The sequence below is a fragment of the Acomys russatus genome, chromosome 11, assembly GCF_903995435.1.
Source record: "Acomys russatus chromosome 11, mAcoRus1.1, whole genome shotgun sequence".
In the NCBI taxonomy this organism is placed as follows: domain Eukaryota; kingdom Metazoa; phylum Chordata; class Mammalia; order Rodentia; family Muridae; genus Acomys; species Acomys russatus.
Window position 1 is genome coordinate 40,346,619 of NC_067147.1, and position 20,808 is coordinate 40,367,426.

General features: G+C 39.8%; 1 protein-coding gene across 4 annotated transcripts in view; it reads right to left on the bottom strand.

Annotated features, from left to right (window-relative positions):
• Positions 1-370: 370 nt before the first annotated feature.
• Ccar1 (cell division cycle and apoptosis regulator 1) overlaps positions 371-20,808 on the bottom strand; it is a 51,822-nt gene continuing 31,384 nt past the window's right edge. For 3 of the 4 annotated variants that reach the window (XM_051153144.1, XM_051153146.1, XM_051153147.1), the window contains exons 16-25: positions 16,592-16,777; positions 11,198-11,389; positions 8,519-8,758; positions 7,493-7,604; positions 6,046-6,128; positions 5,639-5,785; positions 3,754-3,874; positions 3,135-3,320; positions 1,821-2,026; positions 372-1,389 (exon numbers count right to left, since the gene is read on the bottom strand). In XM_051153144.1, the coding sequence (XP_051009101.1) occupies positions 1,330-1,389; positions 1,821-2,026; positions 3,135-3,320; positions 3,754-3,874; positions 5,639-5,785; positions 6,046-6,128; positions 7,493-7,604; positions 8,519-8,758; positions 11,198-11,389; positions 16,592-16,777 (1,533 nt within the window). In that variant the 3' untranslated portion in view covers positions 372-1,329. Of the gene's footprint in view, positions 1,390-1,820; positions 2,027-3,134; positions 3,321-3,753; positions 3,875-5,638; positions 5,786-6,045; positions 6,129-7,492; positions 7,605-8,518; positions 8,759-11,197; positions 11,390-16,591; positions 16,778-20,808 lie in introns of all 4 variants that reach the window. The other variant, XM_051153148.1, reaches the window with a different exon arrangement.

Consider the following 20,808-nt stretch of genomic DNA (forward strand, 5'->3'; position numbering starts at 1 on the left):
TCCACCTGTCTCTGCCTCCCAAGTGCTGGGATTAAAGGCGTGCATGTCACTACCACCCAGCATTTAAAATTTTTTAAAAGACAGAGTGTCTACACAGCTCAGGCTGTTTTGGTAGCCAAAGGTTATACCCAGGTTGGTCTTGAATTCACAAGAGATCTGACTGTCTCTGGCTCCCAAATGCTGGGATAAAAAGCAGGTGGCACCATGACCTGGCAAAGTTGGCTTACACCAGTACAACTTGACACATAAGATGGACCTCAATAACTCCTTTTTGGGGCTTTCCTACAAAACACAGGATGCTGAGTGCCATTCTTAGCCTCTAACTAATTAGATGTCAGCAGTATCCAAGAGAATAACTTAAAACTTCATTATCAAATTTGCTCTGAAGAATAAATTTACCCCACTAAAACCCACTGACTCACGGTAAATGTTATTTCCTTTCTTATTAAGCATCCCCCAAAATTCTAAAGGAACTACACAGATTAATTAAAAAAATATTTTTAATTAATGACTTAACTTAAGGCATCAATCATACTGACAATCTACTGGCTTATTACTAAACTGTACATTTGATGTCCACTTTTTTTTTTTAAATCTCAAAATTAAAATAGGAAGTATTCAGGGCAAGTAAAACAATTAAGTTGAGTGCAGTAACAGTACCATCAAGGCTATTAATTTATATAAACTCTAAGCACAATCCTAGCCATCATTTTCTTAGTTGTAGGTTTTAGATACAGTGTCTTTTGGATTAATTCCATTGTTTCTGATACTATCTGGTCTCATTATGTAGTCTAGCCTGGCCTCCAACTCAAAATCTTGGAATTACTGGAATATGTTACCAGGCCCAGTCTCTGAATAGAGTTCATAACAAATTTATTAAAGACAAAATATTTAGCTAAAAATTTGCAAATACTAAGCAGCATGCTATTTAATGATATATACTGAAACTAAAAATGAACTATAAAACTAACAATTCTATAAATAAAAGCAAGTTTTCTAGATAGTTCAATAAAGGACATTTAGTAATTACATGTTGCTGTCAATGAAACTGATGAACTTTATTGGGGTTAAAACTATAACAAAGTTCATCCTAAAACATTTTGCAATGCAAAATTCTTCCACTCAGCGAGCATTTAATAATTTGAGCGCTAGAAATTACAAGCAATTTTCAAAAGCAGACTCACATTCATAAAACTTTATACATCACTTGGGCTAACATAAATGTTTATACTACTAAAATCAAACATGCATCGCCTTGAAACATTCCTGCATCATGATTTTTATATAGTACATTATTTAACACCACTCCTCACCACCAAATGTATTTTATCATACACTTGAACCATTTTCCTTGGATTTCTGATCTCTCTCTTCATTCTTTATGTTGTCCTATAAAACAGAATCAAAGTACAACTTAATTAGTTTCTTGTTACTCTGAAACTAGTTTACAATAGTACTTAGTAACTGCGTGGTCAGTATCAACATGAATTTAGTATGTTGTTAATATGGATGTTTCTCTAACTTTAGTGGTTTGGGACAAACAACTCAAGGCTTGGTCACTAGGCAATTACAAATCTAGCTAAACATCTGGTAGAGTACAAGATATATACACATAAATCACTTGCATAGTGTAGTTTCAAAGGAACATAGTCATTTTCAGAATGAATCACTTTTCAATAGTTTCTAGAAGGCTTAAGTGGTAGAAATATAACTATTTTCTAGGAAAAACTGAAGATCACACATTACATTAAAAATGCCAGTAATAGATTTTAAAGATTAAATAAACCATGAAAACAGAAAAGACAAAGCATCTATCTAACCTTTTTGAGGACAGTGCGGATATCATCCATGACTGTGGATAAGTTTCTGAGTGTTTTACTCAGTTGGTTTTCAAATTGCAAATTCGTGTTTTCTGAAACCTTCAAGTTTTCTTGTAACTGACCAAGGTCTTTTTTGACCTCCCTAAGTTCACCAGAGAGGCTTTTGTTAGAATTCTCCAAGTTTAATATAGTTTTTCCATCTTCATCTGTTAAAAAAAATTTTTTTTTTCAAAATACACAATTTTTTTTCAAAATACACAATTTTGACCCCACATGGTAGAAAGAGAAAACCTACTCTCTCAAGTTGTCCTCTGGCCCCCATAGGTGTCTACGCCCACATACATACATACATGTAGAAGGATTTAAAATATTAGCTACACAATTCAAAAGCAGCTGGATCTGGTGCCTGAAATTCCAGCTATTCATGAGGTCAAGGCAATAGGGTCCTAAGTTTATATCCTGCCTTGGATACAGAATGAGTTCAAGCTTAGTATGGGCAACTTACTTTGGCCATGTCTCAAAAGTTAAAATACAAATAAAGACAGGAATATAGCTAAATTGCATGAAGCCCTGATTCAATCCCCAAAACAGCAACAAATGAACAAATAGCCCCCAATAATCCAAAAACTTCTGTGAAATGTTTATAAAATTCTGTGAAATATTAGCTTAATTAGTTAGTTCCATATCAGATTAAAGAGAAGCAAACTACCAACAGTTTTAAATAGTGTTACTTCTAACTTCAGTTTCCTTTTGTTTTGAGAGAGTTTCATTATGTAGCTGTCTGGCTGGTCTGGAACTTGCTATGTAAACTAAGTTTCTCAAAGTCACAAAAAGCCACCTGCCTCTGTGTCCAGAGACTGGCTCAAGGTTTCATTTTTGTGACTATTTAAGAGAAAACAGAGAATGTAAAACCTATGCAGTACTAGAAGAGGTTAGGAAAGATCAAAAAGGCTGAGCCTGTGTCTCCTACAATTGCAGCCCTGGGAGGCTACATAGTAGAACCTGTCTCAAAAGCTGACACACAAGCTAGGGTTCCTATAAAGCTAAGCAATCTTATAACTAACAACAAAAACAATGAAAAGTAAAGCCAGGGGCTAAAAAGATGGCTCAGCAGTAAGCACATACTGCTCTTGCAGAGGACCAGAGCTGTAAACACCCATGATGGGATGGCTCAGAACAGCCTAAAACTCCAGCGCACACAACCCCCCACCCCTAATATTTTTGCCTAGAGAAATAGACAGGGTATGGCTAATTTGTGCACATGCAATATGTCGTGTATTTTTAAAGTATAAGTACAGCCAATGTTATCCTCACCTGTTTTTTCTTCTAGTAACTGGAGTTTCTGTTCTACCTCAGCTCTTACTTTTTCACTCTTTTCTAATTTTTGTAAGAGACTCCCGACATCCACCATTGCACCGTTGTACACAATAAGTCCTACATTTTCTTCTCCATCTCTTGATTCCTGTTTTATTGTTGGTGTTGGAAGTAACAATCTGTTTCCTAGAATATAAATATTTTTTTCTTTAGCAACATATAAATAATACATTTACAGAAAACAAACAGAGCAAAATCTGGCAATGTGTAGTGTTATGTTTTAATTTCATTGCTAGGGAGACTAAAGATTATGTTCAAAGCTAGCAGGGGCTATATTAATAGATCTTATCAGAAATAAATAAATAGGGCTGGAGAGATGGCTCAGAGGTTAGGAACACTGGCTGTTCTTCCAAAGGCCCTTAGTTCAATTCCCAGCAACCACATGGTAGCTCACAACCATCTGTAATGAGATATGGTGCCCTCTTCAGGTGTGCAGGTGTACATGCAGGCAGGACACTGTACACATAATAAATAAATAAATGAACAAACGAACAAACGAATAAAGGCAAAAGTAAAATCAGACAAGACAAAGATGCTCCAAATTCTAATATACTCAAACCTAGCATATCTTCCTGCAGTGATGCTGACTCTTCACGGTTCTCTTCATCTTTGGAGGTGTCTGTTAATTTCCGATAAAAGCAAGATTCTCTGAGTACTACTTTATTGAGAAGTTTCTTTACCTATTGTTCAGACAAAGAGTAAAATGAAAATACAACTATTATACAAGCAAGTAAACAAATGAAAATACTTCTTTTCACTGTAGTAGTGAACTACAGCCCTATTCAGATTGAGTAACGGCTGTTACTAAGGTCTCCAATTTGAAACAGCTTTCTTTTCTTGTAGATCTGCCTGTCTGTGACTCAGCAATTAAGGGCACCAACTGCTGTTCCAAAGGACCCAGGTTCAAATCCCAGCACCCACACGGCAGCTCACAACTGTCTGTAACTACAAGATTTGACATCCTCACATACACATACATGCAGGCAAAACACTAATGCACACAGAATAAAGGTAAGTAAATTAAAAAAGAAAAGAAAAAAAAAAAATATGTGCTACTATGCATACTGGCCATGGTGAAGTCTTTATTCCTTTTTTATTTAAAAAAAAGATTTATCTGTATGCTTTGCCCACATGGTGTGTGCAGGCACATGTATTCCAGGTACCCAAGGAGACCAGAAGAGGGTATTGAAACCCTTGGAACTGTAGTTCTAACAATTGTGCACCATCTAATATACGTGCTGGGAGTAGAATCTGAGCACTCACTAAAAATAGTGGGCAGTCTTTCTTTTTTTTCCTTTTCTTTTTCCTCCCCCCCCCGAGACAGGGTTTCTCTATGTAGCCTTGGTTGTCCTGGACTCACTTTTGTAGACCAGTCTAAAAAGGGGTTAGAGAGATGGCTCAGTGGTTAAGAGCACTGTCTGCTCTTCCAGAGGGCCTGAGTTCAATTCCCAGCAACCACATGGTGGCTCACAACCATCTATAATGTGATCTGATGCCCTCTTCTGGCCTGCAGGTGTACACGCAGAAAGAGCACTGTATACATAATAATAAACAAATAAATCTTTGTTGTTGTCGTTGTTGTTTGTTTTTTCAGACAGGGTTTCTCTGTGTAGCCTTGGCTGCCCTGGACTCACTTTGTAGACCAGGCTAGCCTTGAAATCAGTGATCCACCTGCCTCTGCCTTCTGAGTGCTGGGATTAAAGGTGTGTGCCACCACGCCTGGCCATAAATAAATCTTAAAAACAAAAAGGCCAGCTTGGTCTACAAAGCAAGTCCAAGACAGCCAAGGCTGTATAGAGAAACCCTGTCTCAAAGCCCTCCCCCTCCAAATGAGGGGATCCTCTAGCCCTTATGAGGCAAAGGCAGGAGGATCTCTGTGAGTTCAGAGCCAGGCTGATCTACACAGATCCAGGCCATCCAGGGAGATTCTGTCTAAAAAACAAACAAACAAACAAACACCACTATGTATGTGGGAAACGGAATAGCCCTAAAAGGGGTATTAGATGTCCTGGAGCTATAGTAGTTGTCAGCCATCTGACCTAGGTGCTAGGAACTGTGAGTACTCTGTAAGAACTAAAAAGATAGTTCCTTTAAAAAAAAAAAAAAAAAGCTAATAATCTAGAAGTTTAGATAAAAGGCTTTACCTGAAACAATATGTAAGAGCCTGAGATAGGAGTGCAGAAGGGAAGCCAGCCTGGGCCACAAAGTGAAAAAACTCACAAGAAACACAGGTAGCAATCTACAACATTGGATAAATGAATTTACTCTATAGATTTACCTTTTGGAAGGATAGCTTCATAAAAGGGTTCTGAGCTATGGGTGTAACTTCGTGGAAGAACACCTGTCTAGCCAAAATTGAGGCCATAGCTTTATCCCAAGTAATATTAAAAAAAAAAAAAAAGATTTATCATAAAAACTCCTTTTAAATTCACAAGATTGATTACCTGAGCCCGAGAAAGATGCAATCCAAGAGTGTATAATATTTCTTCCAAATCCTTTTCAAGAAGGTAACCACAATGACTTTGATCAAAATAAACAAAGGCCATTAGCAGATCCCTGTTGACTGTGACCATCTGAGGCTTCTCTTTTTCCTAAAATGCACAGGTGATGATATGGTATAAGTTTTACTACCATGAAAGAATGAGAAGTTTAGGCTCTGTTTATATGAAAACATTAATCTTTTAAAAGATCTTTATCTTACTTTGGCTAAAATGAGTGGATTTTGTACATGCATATGAAAAAAATAAACAGTGTGACAGACACATAAGCTCCAAAATAAGTTAAGTTAAGGAAATGCTTATTTTCTAAAGAGTATGCTATTCCTTAGCCTAAGGAAAATAAGAAAAACCACCTTATCTTTAGAGGGCCTCTCTTTGCAGTGGCGGTTGACATCTCGTCTGTCATCTCGTTTGTTTATCTCTTCCTCCTCTCTATCTATAAAACACATGTAGAAGAAAATTTTTACTCATGCAGACATTTCAATTATTGCAGAAACCCAAACTACCTTTCCATTACAGAAATTGTCAAAAGATGAAATAACATCTATAAAAAATCATATAAAAATAAAAAGTTTTGATGCTGTAAGCAAAAGTTAAGGAAAAAAAAAACAAGAAGCGCTGGGCGTGGTGGCGCACACCTTCAATCCCAGTACTTGGGAGGCAGAGGCAGGTGGATCACTGTGAGTTCTAGGCCAGCCTGGTCTACAAAGTGAGTCCAGGACAGTCAAGGATACACAGAGGAAACCCTGTCGCGAAAAACAAACCAAAAAAAAAGAAAAAACAAGAAGTAACTTATAAAAAAAATTCCCAGTCCACAACTGCCTTAACTTCAGTACAAGATGCAAACAATACAGATATGTATGTGAAAAAAATACTTATACACCAAAAATGAAATTTTTAAAAATTGAAGAGGAAAAAACCCATTGTTTTAGTTTTGTTTTGTTGAGGCAGGATCTCTCTGTGTACCTTTGACTGTCCTGGACTCACTTTGTAGACCAGATGGGCTTCGAATTCACAGCAATCTGCCTGCCTCTGCCTCCCAAGTGCTGGGATTAAAGGTGTGTGCCACCACCACCTGGCTTTGTTGTTTTTACTGAATCAAACACACTCAATTCTATAAGTACTTTTATAAAAGTAAGAGTTTGTGTGTACAGAGGCTGATCTCTGGGGCTCTCCTCAACTGCTCTCCATCTTAGCTGACTAGCTGGCTAGGCTGGCTAACTAAGGACCTCCAGCCTAGCCTTTAAAAGCCTGATAACAGCTAGGTGTAGTGGCGCACATCATTAATCGCAGCACTGGGAGGCAGGGGCAGGCAGATCGATAAGAGTTCAAGGCCAGCCCGGTCTACAAAGCGAGTCCAGGACAGCTGAGGCTACACAGAGAAACCCTGTCTCAAAAATAACCAGCGGGGGAAAAAACCTGATAACCTGAGGACCATCTCCAGATCTCATGGTCAAGTTGAGAACCAAGTCCTAAAAGCTGTCCTGACTTCCACACCAGCCATAGTAAATGTCCTATGTAACTACAAAGCTACAAACACAGGTGAAACAGAAGAGGCAAATACTAACAAGTATTTAACTATTAATTACACACAGCCAGGTTTGGTAGGTAGTTTGAGCTTGTAGTCACACTCTCACTTGGGAGACTGAAGCAGAAGAGTGTTGCCCAAAGCCAACCTGGGCTATATATAGGGGGCATTATCATTAAGAAAGAAAGATTTATTACAAAACAAGAACATTTCCAAAATCTCGAAAAACAGGAAATATGTAGTCCATTAAAATATGTAGTATTGAGGCATACCATCTTCTTCATCCTCAGCTTCTTCTGCCTCCATTGGGTCATACTCATCTTGATTATTATCTTCTTCAGTTTCATCATCATCTTTAGAATCATCTTTTCTTTTTTCTTCTTTCTGTATTTTAAGATGATTTAAAATTAAGCAATATCTGACGACAAGTAAGGCAAGTAAACATTAAGCCCATTAAGATAGATGCATTTGTAACAATTCCAATTACAGATTTCTCAAAAAAAAAAAAATAATAATCTATTCAAGCCAGGTGGTGGTGTGCACGCCTTTAATCCCAGCACTCATGAGGCAGAGGCAGGTGGATATCTGTGAGTTCGAGGCCAGCCCGGTGTACAAAGTGAGTCCGGGACAGCCAAGGCTACACAGAGAGACCCTGTCTTGAAAAACCAAAACTAAGCCAAACCAAACCAAAAAATCTATTTAAGTGTGGCATTGGTGGGGTATAGCAGTAATGCTAGCACTTGTAAAGTGGAGGCAGGAGAATAAGGTAATCAGGGCCAACTTACAGAAAGGGGAAGGAGAAGAAAAAAATGATAGAAACAGAAGAAAGGACAGAAGTCGGCTCAACGTAAGAACACTGACTGCTCTTCCAGAGAATCCTCCCAGCACCCACATAGCAGTTCACATCCATATGTAGCAATTTTAGTCTTGGGGGATCCACACTCTCTTCTGGCTTCTAAGGTCACCAGGCACTCATGGAGCATAGATACACATACAGGCAGAACATACACATTAAAATAAGAAAGAAAATGAAGAGAGGGAAAGAGAAAATTGTAGATATTAAATTAGGACTTGCTCTGGCTCAGGCTAGTCCTGAGCTCCTGAATCTCCTCTTTCCACCTCTGTCTGATACACAGGAAGAAAAGCTTGCAGCCCTAAGCAAGCTCTAGTTGTCTGAGACAGTCTCATATGGTCAAATATCCAGCATGACAGTCTACACTTTTAGTTTGGCCTTTGTTACCATTCTGAGGCGCTAACAAGAGTTCTCCGTTTTGTTGCCTATACTGGAAATTACAAACCTTCCTCTCGTCTCTGTCTTCTTTTTTGTCTTTCTCATCGCCTGATTTTCTCCGTTTTGGTTTTGGATCATCAATATCATCATCTCTTTCTTCTTTTTTATCTTTTCTCTCGTCTTTTTTACTTTTCTTCTCCTTTTCTTTTTTGTCCTCTTTCTCAGGAAGAGAGAGTAATGATTTGTATATTCTGACTCCAAAATCCCTTTGAAGCATTTCATTGAAAAGTTCTGCAAACAATGAAACCTATAAAAAGAAACCAACTTTAATATAAACAAACTCAACAGAAATATTGAATAAATCCAGCAGTTAGTGTTTTAGCAACCACTATCTTGCCATATTTATTATCTATACCTGAAACAGAGCTGTAATATTTATGAGGGAGATAAAGAAGTGATCCACATCTATAAAATCAATGGGAATAATGTAAAGACCATGGAAGAGCTAATAGTGGCAGCCCACGCCCAGGCCTCGGGAGGCAGAGCTAATAGTGGCGGCCCACGCCCAGGCCTCGGGAGGCAGAGCTAATAGTGGCGACCCACGCCCAGGCCTCGGGAGGCAGAGCTAATAGTGGCGGCCCACGCCCAGGCCTCGGGAGGCAGAGCTAATGGTGGTACACACCCAGCCCTCGGGAGGCAGAGGTAGGCAGAACTGTGACTTCCAGGCCACTCTGGTCTATATAGAGTTCTAGGTCAGTCACAGCCATAGAGTGAGACCTTGTATATAAATAAATATCCTCAAAATGACAATTTTTATGTAATATTTTTTGACCCATGGTTTGTCTATGAAGTCCTGGCTAGCCTGGAAGTGGCTCTGTACACTAAACTCGCCTCAAACTTAAGAGATGCACCTGTCTCTGCCTCCAAAATGCTGTGACTAAAGGGATATATCACCACATCTAGAACAAAAAAAGAAAAAGAAAACAAACAAACAAAAAAACTTTTCAAGACTAGATATTTCTATGGTGCTCAGGCAGGTTTTAAACTCATCATGGTTTGACTCTGCTGAATGCTAGGATTATAAGCTCATGTCATTATCATGCCCTGTGTAAGTTTTGTCTGTTTGTTTGTTTAGAGTTTTTTTGGCTTTTAAAGACAGGGTTTCTCTGTATAGAACTGGTTGTCCTGGGCTTGCTACTTTGTAGACCAGGTTGGCTTCAAACTCACAGCGATCCATCCGCCTGCCTCTGCCTTTCCAAATGCTGGTATTACAGGCATGCACCACCATGCCCAGCTCGTCAAAGATGTTTTAAAGACATAAATATTAGTGCTAAGTAAGGTGGTACATTCCTGTAATCTCAACATTTGGGAGATAAGGCAGGAAGATCAACCATCACCCTTGGTCATATGAGAGTGTCTCAAAAATCTAGATCTGGGTATAGGGCTGCATACCTGTACTCCCATATATCAAAGGTGGAAAAGAGGGAGGTTAGGAGTTCAAGTACAGCCTGAGGCATATAACAATTGTGAGACCAGACTGAGCTACGTGGGACACTGTTTCACAAAAAAATGGAATAACCATAAAAAACAGAATATAAATATTATTACGGTTGGTGAAGCAGTTATGTAATTGTAGCCCCTAAGGATACTGAAGCAGAATCATGAGTTGAACACCTAACTGAACTACAAATTGAATTTAAGGCTAGCCTACAAAGTCAGTAATTAAAAAGTAAAAAGAAGGCAGGAGCTATAGCTCAATGCTAGAGGTCTTACATAGCATGCTTGAGGCCCTGAGTTCAAGCCTCTGCACTATGAATAGAAAAGAGCTGGGTGTGGTGGTGCACGCCTAGGAGCCAGAGGCAAGTGGATCTCTGTGTTTTCATAAGCAGACAGAGCTATGTAGTATGTTCCTGTTGAGAGAGAAATACAGACAGACAATACAGAACACAAACTCAAGTTGAAAGATAATAGTCCTTATTTTCTCTTACATTCCAACCAGTCACAAAATTTAAAAATCCATTAAATGTACTTTAATTCTAAAGAAAACCATAAAACATTATACCAGCCGCAATAAAGAGGACTAGGGACTATACTGTGTATAGAGATGATGGCTCAGTGCTTAAGAATAATGGCTGCTCTGCCAGGAGCTTGTTTGGTTCCACATGGTGGTTTACAGACATCTATAACTCCAGATCCAGGAGATATGACACCTTCTTCGGGCTTCTACAGGAACCGGGTACAGATGTCATGCACAGACACATACAGAGACAAAACAACCATTAAAAAAAAAAAAAAGACAACTAAATATGTATCCTCTGATAACAGAGCACATCACCTCTCAAGAAAATGCCTCAGAACAGGCCTAGGAGCACAGGCCTGTAACTGCAGCACAGAGGAGAGAGGCTAGAGGACCATGTGTGCAAGAGTCTCGCTACAAAGGAACTTCAAGATCAGCCATGAGTACTAGAAATATCTCCAACAAAACAAAATGAAATGAAAAACAAACACTAGTTATGATCTAATTTTGTTAATTTACAGGAAAATATGAAGGACAAAACCACACCACAAGTTAGCCTATTATGTCCATAAGACCTTAGAGGACAAGACAGACTTTTTATAATAAATAAAAATGAGCAAAAACACAATAACAAAACTGATGGGAGCAGCCAAAGAAACACACAAAAGATTTAAGAAATACATTAAACAGTCACAACAATTTGGATCCTAAATGAAACTTTAACATTACCTCAAATGAGTGTTCTTTATTATCTTCTAATCTGTAATCCAATAGGACACTCAAAGACATGATGCTGCAATCAAACTTGCCACTTTTGGCAGCCCAGTTTGGATGTACAATTATGGCTGGTTCATCAGGCAAAATATATCGTCTCTCTTGACGCTGGCGTTCCATTTCCTCTTGACGTTTTCTTTCCTCTTCCTAAACATTTGAAATTTTAAGTCTTGGTAAAGCTTCCATGTATAAAGTACATATGTATCATAATGTACTCTAGTGTAAAAAAAGAACAAGCTGGTGCGGTGGTTTATGACTATAATCCCAACGCTTGGTGGCAGAGACAGTAGGATGACCTGGAGTTCCAGCTAACCTAGATATATATATTGTGTGGGTATCAGGCCAGCCTCTGCTAGGTGTGAGATCTTGTTTCAAAAACAGAAATCAGCCAGTGGTGATGGTGCATGCCTTTAATCCCAGCACTCGGGAGACAGAGTCAGGTGGATCCTTGTGAGTTCAAGGCCAATTTGGTCTACAAAGTGAGTCCAGGACAGCCAAGGCTACACAGGGAAACCCTGTTTCAAAAAAGAAAAAAGAAAAAACAAAAACAAACAAACAAAAAAACCCCCAGAAATCAAAGTCTGACTCCCCGCGTCTCCCTCCACCACAGGGTTATCTCTATATATGCCTGGTTGTCCTAGACTTGCTTTCTACACCAAGCTGACCTCGAACTCACAGAGATCTGCCCCCAAATGCAAAGTCTGACTTTTTATGGTTTTTATATTAGCCATATGGTTAAAAACACAGTACCTTTTATGGCTCCTAATTCTCTTTCTTAAATGTCCTTTATTACATATGCTTATTTAAGGGGTCAGGAATACACAGGTGGGGGGGGGGTCAGAGGTCAGGTAGTTGTTTCTCTCCTTTCATCATGAGTCATAGATCCCGCCCTCTCCCTGAGACAGGGTCTCTCTGTGTAGCCTTGGCTGTCCTGGACTCACTTTGTAGACCAGGCTGGCCTCGAATTCACATCAACACACCTGTCTCTGCCTCCCCAAGTGCTGGGATTAAAGGCGTGCGCCACCACACCCAGTGAGTCATAGAGATTCAACTGCTGTTGTCAAGCTTAGCGGCAAGTGTCAATGAACACATCTGGCTTCTAAAAATAACTTTACTAAAGGATATCAAGTTTCCTGGAGAAACAGTCTGTTTCTGAGCTAGGATAGGACAGTACACACCCTATCCTGCTATAAAGTAGTGACATAAACTAAAAAAAACCTCACACCCTGGCCACCTCTGTAACAGTACCATTATCCAAAAGATACTTATAACCCATGGAATAAAACAAGAAACCACAAAACCACGAACTGCCTAGAACAAAATAAGTTTCCTGCTGTCACTGATGGAAAGCTTTATCCCAAGAAATGTCTTCAGGAAACTCCAGGTCAGCAGGCACAGCATATATTCTGGCAAAACAGAAATCATGTTAACGTCATAACCAAACTCTCTCACTTGCTGTTACTGAGGAAGAACCTAAAAATCTAGCTTTACTCACTTTTAACTGCGTTCTTAAAATAAAAACCAGCACATCTCTGACTTCAATGCCACCCTGGTCTGTGCTAAGGACAGTCAGGGCCACACAGGAGGACCCTGCCTCAAAAACAAACAAAAAACCAAACTAATCACTAAGCAGCTACGCTAACATATGCTTGTGATCCCAGCATGTGAAGGGTCAGAGAGACAGGAAAACATAAGAACAGCCAACCAGAGTCAGATCAATAATACCTCCTCTCAAAAACTCAATTAAATGGGGCAGGGCAGAAAGACAGGTGAGTGAGTGAAGGATGTTGCTGCCAACCCTAATGACCTAAGTATGATCTTTCAGATCCACAGGATAGAAAGGGAAAACCAACTCCAGTAATTATCCTCTGACCTCTAGGCAAATCCAATAGCATGTTCAAATCCCCACAGAATAAATAAATAAATATAAATGAGTCTTTATTAAAAAAAAAAAAAAAAAAACAACAACAACAACCCACAACTTTTGAAGGGCACATAAACACAAAGTGCAGAGAGTAAGCACTAACTACAGTGGGTATCACCTCTGTAGTATAAAAATCTAACAAATGTTTATTTAATTTTTAAAAGGACTTGTGAGATAACCATGAAGAAAAGCACTTGCCATGGAAGCCTAAAGAATCAAATTGGTGTTCCCTGCCCACTTCTTATCCTTTAACCCAAGGTGAAAAAAAGAGAACCATATTGTGTAATTTCCTGACTTACACACACACGCAAACGAGTAACTTTTAAAAAAATAAAAAAAGACTTTGGGGCTGGAGAGAGGGTTCAGAGGTTAAGAGCACTGACTGCTCTTCCAGAGGGCCTGAGTTCAATTCCCAGCAACCACATGGTGGCTCACAACCATCTATAATGAGATCTGATGCCCTCTTCTGGCCTGTACGTGCATACATAATAATAAATTATACAAGTCTTTAATAATTAAAAAAAAAAAAAAAAAAAAAGACTTTGAACTAGAGAGATGATTCAGTGGTTAAGAGCGCTTGTTGCTTTTGAAGAGGACCCAGGTTTGCTTTTCCCAACCCCTTACACGGGGGCTCACAATCATTTATAACTTCAGTTCCAGAAGATCTATTGTCATTTTCTGACCTCTGTGGGCACCAAGCATACATGAATGCAGCAACAACACTCATACAAATAAAAATAAAATAAATAAACCTTTAGGGGGAAAATAAAGCTTTCAAGGCCACAGACTGTCTAGTTTTGCAGCTGTCTGGATGGGACCTGGTAGGCCCAGCTTGTCTGCCTTCGTTATGCCTGTGCCCTTTGCTGCCCTTAACATTTGTGTCAGATTCTACTCAGCTTTGTATAAAGAAATGTTGACCATTTGAAGAAGTTATGCCCAAAAGTAGAATACAGAATTAATTTGGCCTATATTGCCTAGTCTGCCTCTCCTAGGCTTAAAGCTGACGACTCCTACCAACAGCTATGAACAAAAAAGGAGATCATGAAAAGATTGAAGTACCTTGAATACCTCTACCCATTCTTAAGAAAAAGTGAATTTTCCTCCCCTCTTTCCTGACCTGTCTATAATCAACTAACCCCAATGGGGCTGAGAAGTTGACTTACAAACAAAACTGTATCTTTTCTACTCTTTGGACCCCCCCCCCCACCAAACACTTGTCTCTTAGACACTGTCTTTACTCCCATGGAGTAAACTTTGAGAGGCCTGTGTCTGTCTAGTAATACTACAAAATCACAATATACCATCCAAAAATAATGAACCCAGCTTCATTAGTGTCTGTGTGAATATATGCATGTGTGGTCAATGCACATGTGGGTGTAAACGCATGTGCAGGCAAAGGTCAATATTGTGTGATTTCTTCTACTGCTCTTCCCCATAGTTTTGGAGATAGGGTCTCTCTCACTGACCCCAGAGCTCCCCAGTTGGCCAGACCCTCCTAGATGACTACTTACTGCAATGCCACTGTTACAGGAATATGTATTACCAAGCCTGGCTTCCAGAAAGATGCTGAGAATCCTAATTCAGGTCCTTGTTTTTCTGATAGAACCATCTTCCATCAGCTTCAATATTATCTGATATTATCTCCACTTCACTAAGCACACTTTCCCAACTATCCCCAGAACTCTTTCCCATCCTGCGTGATGGGGATCTAACTTAGAGCCTTATGAACATTAGGGCAAGCACTTTTCCATAGAGCTACACTCCAAGCTCCTCAAACTTTAAATATTTCTTAGCCAGGCACAAGTCTGTAAGCAAAATCACAGGGCCTCACCCAGTAGGGCTTCATAGTGCGTTCTAGACCAGTCTGAACGATCTGGTGTTACCTTCTCAAACAAAAACAAAATAAAAATTTTTGATTGTCAACTCTCAGTAAATTCCTTTACTCTAATACAGCATTCATTTTCTTTTGTATTTCATTCGCTACAAGGTTTATTTATTATGTATACAGTACTCTGCCTGCATGTACACACGAAGGCCAGAAGAGGGCATCAGATCACATTATGGATGGTTGTAGCCACCATGTGGTTGCTGGGACTTGAACTCAGGACCTCTGGAAGAGCAGTCAGTGCTCTTAACCTCTGAGTCATCTCTCCAGACCCACCTGACCTTTTGTTTTGTTTTATTTTGTTTCTTGATGGGAGGTTTCTCTGTGTAGCCATGGTTGTCCTGGACTTGATTTGCAGACAAGGCTGGCCTTGAACTCAGTGATCTGTCTGCCTCTGCCTTCTGAGTGCTGGGATTAAAAGCGTATGCCACCACACCCAGCTTAAATAACTTTTAAAAAAATAATTTTAAAAAATATTTATTTATTACGTATACAGTGGTTTTGCCTGCATGTACACCTGCACACTGATCTTACTACAGACGGCTGTGAGCCATCATGTGGTTACTGAGTATTGAACTCAGGACCTTTGGAAGAGCTAGCTCTCCAGCCCCCATATGACCTTTGTAAAAGACAAGCTATTTTATAACTTTTTGTGCTCTGTATTTTTAAAAAATTGACTTTTAGCTATATCAGTGTTTGGCATGTATGTTCATAAATTAACTAGATACCCAGTGCCCTGTGAGGTCAAAAGAGAGCAGTAGATCCTATAGGGAGTAGACACCCTGAGTGAGTGAACATGTATTTTGATAAGAGCAAGGCCTGTCGAAGACTCTGAGACCAATTGGCCCATGGTAAACTGGAGAAACTGTTACTCATATGGGGCAGGCTTAAGAAGGGTGGCAAAGCTTTCCTTGGAGTTCTTGTATAAGTGTTTATGGCTGACTGATCATCAGGTGCAAAGACTAGCAACTGTAGTTTCCTCTTCTGGGGGTTTATAGCCTGAGACTGCTAACCTACAGAGACCTCCTACACAGATTAACCAAATGCTCTCTGTCTGTGCTGTATTTAATAAACATGATATGTTTCAAGTTGCAGTAGTACTGGCTAGAAATCCCCATGTGATTACAGCTTCTTTCTTATGTGTGTCTGCCCCAGGGCTATATAGACTGAAGATAGGGAGTATGCAGCGGGATCCCTGGAACTGGAGTTAAGGATAACCATAGTGCTGGGAACTGAACTCAGGTCCTCGGCTAGCAGTGAGCTGTTCCTTCAGTCCTGTTTCCTGCTTCTTGGTAAGGAAATGTCTCACTGTAGACCAGGTGGGTCTAAATTTTAAGATCTTATACCTCATGAGTACTGAGTACTCAGTACGGACTAGCCTGAGCATATAAAGCAACAGATAGGCTTTTAAAAATTTTTTTTATTTTACATTATTTAAATTATAACTCAAAACTATACACACCCAATTCGAGTTCCATGCTCCAGGAGCTCCCTGTAAAACAATATTAATAAGACTCTAGTATGCAAATGGACTACATACCTCTTTATCATCCTCAGACTTCCTATCGTCCTCATCTTCCTCTTCCTTTTCAGACTTCTCTAATTCCTTCTGCTCTTCTTTTTGTTCTTCTACTTTAAGCTGTTTTGTCAAGCGAGCTATTAATTGGGATTTTAGTCCTTTGGAACTAAGAGCTCGACTTTCTAATTCTTTTCGGAGATCATTTACCTAAATATATAGAGCATAAAAACACAGAAGAAAAAAGGATATAAAACAAAACAAATCACCTTTTGTCGGTTTCTTAAAAGTTGCAAAGTAAAGATGAGTGAGGTCTACATGGAGTTTCAGGCAATGCAGGGCTACATGCAGTGAGACCCTGTTGTGAAAAGCCAAAACGCAATGGATAGACAACGTCCATACAATGCTTTTGGAAACTGAAAACAAAAGATTATTTTTGGAAAATAATTCAAAATGCATTTTTGCCATGGCACTTGCGATGGTCAGAGGACAACTTTGCAGTTGTCAGCTCCTGTGTTTTACCATGCTGTGGCAAGGTTTATTTACCTTTTCAGCTGTTTTCCTGCATGCCACCACACCTGATGTTTTTTTATTTGTGTTCTTGAAATCAGCCTCTACTTGTGAAGTTTGCACAGCAGCATTTTTACCTACGAAGCCATCACCCTGACCCCTTTGTTTTATTGAGACAGTTTTCATGTAGACCAGGCTGGTCAAACTTGCTTATATGTAGCAGGAGCAGGCCTTGAACTCCAGATCTTCCTGTTTTTACCTCCCAAGTACTGAAGTGCAGACACACATCACCAAAACTGACTCTGTAAGATCTTCTAACTATGAATACAGAAATTCAAACTCTCATCCTCTATGAAGGCAATACCCACTCTTAAGTACCTAGCCACCACTTGAAACCCCAAAACAAGGTTTCTCTGTGTAGCTCTGGCTGTCCTGGAACTTACTCTGTAGAGCAAGCTGTCCTGGAACTCAGAGGTTTGCCTACCTCTGCCTCCTCAGTACCTGGATTAAAGGCGTATGCCACCAAGCCTGGCCTGACCTATTTATTTTTAATTTATGTACATTTTTGCCTATATGTGTTTTGCCTATATGTATGAGAGTGTGAGGGTATCAGATCCCCTGGAAATGGAGTTACAATAGCTGTGAGCTGCCACGTAGGTACTGGGAATTGAACCCGGGTCCTCTGGAAGAGCTGCCAGTGCTCTTAACCATTTAGCCATCTCTCCAGCCTTAAGAAAACTATCTTAATGCTCAACAAAGAATAAATATTTGAAGCTGGGCATGGTGGTGCACACCTTTAATCCCAGCACTCAGGAGGTAGAGGCAGACGGATCGTTGTCAATTTGAGGCCAGCCTGGTCTACAAAGCGAGTCCAGGACAGCCAAGGCTAACACAGAGAGACCCTGTCTCAAAAAAACTAAAAACCAAACCAAACCAAACAAATGTTTTTAGCAAAACATCTGTTCTATATTGAATAGAAGATGATGTTTAAAAATAATTGCACTAACCCACTGGGTGTGGTGACACACGCATTTAATCCTAGCACTGGAGGCAGAGGCAGGTGGATTCCTGTGAGTTCAAGACCAGCCTGGTCTACAGAGGGAGTGCAGGACAGCCAAGGCTACACCAAGAAACCCTGTCTCCAAAAAAACAGGACAGCCAGAACTACAAAAGAAACTTTGTCTTGAAAAACCAAAAAATAAATACACTGGAGCTGGGTGTGGTGGCATATGCTTTTAATACCAACATTTGGAAGGCAGAAGACAGGTAGATCTCTGTGTTTGAGGTCAGCCTGGTCTACAAAATGATTTCAAGTTAGCCAGGGTAAAACAGAGAAACCCTAGTTTTTGAAAAACAAAAAGAAGCTGGGCCTGGTTGCACAAGCCTGTAATTCCAGCACTCAAGGAGGCAAAGACAAGCAGATCTCTGAGTTCAAGACCAGCCTGGTCTACAGAGAATACAGGATAGCCAAGGCTATACATACAAACCATGTCTTGGGGGAAAAAAGAAAAACAAAAACAAACAAACCTCAAATTAACAAAAAGTACAGTGGGAAAACTAATGCTAGCTGAAAAAGGATGAGATATACTTTTCACATGTAACATATTATAACCAAACAGTCATCAAAAATAACTTGTATCCAGTAAGAGAGAAACTAGGAGGAAACAAATCAAAATCCTTTCTATTACATGTATTTATTTAGGGGAGGGGTGTGCTAGTGTAAATGAGTAGCGGTCAGAGGACAACTAGTGGGAGGTAATTACTTCCACAATGTAAGTCTTGGGAATCAAATTCAAATCACCAGCTTTACTGACAAAAGTTTATAGCCACTGAGATCTTTCATTGGTCCCTACCAATGAATTTATTTAGGTTGTATTGGATAAGCATGGTTAAATTTTTTTTTCCAAGACAGGGTTTCTCTGTGTAGCCTTGGCCGTCCTGGACTCACTTTGTAGACCAGGCTGGCCTCGAACTCATAGCAATCCACCTGCCTCTGCCTCCCGAGTGCTGGGATTAAAGGCGTGCGCCACCACACCCGGCTGCATGGTTAAATTTTTTAATGTTTAATCGAAAAAGAAAATACATGTTACATGTTATTAGTAATCAAAAGAAATACAAGTTGGTTTTATTTTTTTTTATATTGTATACTTGAGGCAGTGTCTAGCTATATAAACCAGGTTGGCTTCAAACTCATGATCCCCCAATCTCAGGCCAAGTGCTGAGATTGCAAGCAAAAAACCCCATGCTTAGATAAATGTAATAATAAAAAATAATTAGTTGTTGTTATTATTATTTTGCGGGGTTTTAAAGACAGGGTTTCTCTGTGTAGCCCTGTTTGTCCTTGAACTCACTCTTTAGACAAGGCTGGCCTCAAACTCAAGAGATCTGCTGGTCTTAGCCTCCCAAGTGTTGGGCCTGGCCCATATTTTAAAATAAGAGAATTTTATAGATTCAAATCGGGTGCAGTGGTGTGCTTTGTTAATCTCAGCACTCAGGCAGGTAGTGCTCTGAGTCTGAGGACAGACAGGAATCCATAATGAGAACAAAAAACAAAATCAAATGTTAATTTTAATATGATGGATAAGTCTGTAGACCCAAATATGTATGACATTGAAGTAGGATCGATTTAAGTTCAAAAGATGTTTTTTGTTTTGTTTTGTTTCTTTCTTGAGAAAGAGTTTCTGTGTATCCTTGGCTGTCCTGGACTCGCTTTGTAGACCATGCTGGCTGCAAACTCAAGAGTGATCTGCCTGTCTCTACCTCTGCCTCCCTGAGTGTCAGGATTATAAGCACATGCCACCAAGCCTAGCTTAGTTCAAAGTTTTAAGCCAGCCTAAGCAACATAGCAAGAGTCATCTCAAAAATCAATTGGAGGGCTGGAGAGATGGCTCAGCAGTTAAAAGTACTTGTTGCTCTTGTTCAGGATCTGAGTTCATTCCTACATGGCAATTCACAACAATCCATAATTCTAGTTCCGGAAGTTCTAACACCCTCTTCGGGTCTCTGCAGGTATGAGCCATGTATGTGTTGCACATACATACATACATACATACAGGCAAAACATACACAAAATAAAATTAAATAAATTTAGAACAACACAAGCATTGTTGGCTATGGTGTTCGTGGCACACTCATACAACTACAGCAATTGGGAGATGGGAGCAGCAGGACCAGAAGTTTGAGGCAATCCTCAGCTATATACCAAGTTTGAGAACACCTTAAGTTACATGAGACCCTATCCTAAAATTTGAAAAATTAAACAATTTTATGAAATGGCGTGGCAAGACAGTTCAATAGCCTTGCCAAAAAGTCTGATGATCCAAGCAAGTGTGATCCCTGAAATCAACAAATTGTTCTCTGACCTCCACACAGGTGTTATGGCAAGCTAATGCCAGCCCCCCAAATGTGAAAGAAAGTCAAACTTTAAAGATTTGCTTATTTACTTTATGTATAGTATCTACATGTACACCTGCAAGTCTGAAGAGGGCACCAGATCCCAATATAGATGGTTGTGAGCCACCATGTGGTTGCTGGGAATTGACACCGGGACCTCTAAAGAGCAGTCAGTGCTCCTGACCACTGAGCCATCTCTCCAGTCGTCAAGTATCAAACTTCAACACCAAACAAGGCTGGATGTCCTGGCATGCGTATTTAATGGCAGCCTCAGAAGGCAAAGGCAGGTGGGTTTCTGTTAGTTTGAAGGTAGCTTGGTTCATACAGGTAGGCTGGCC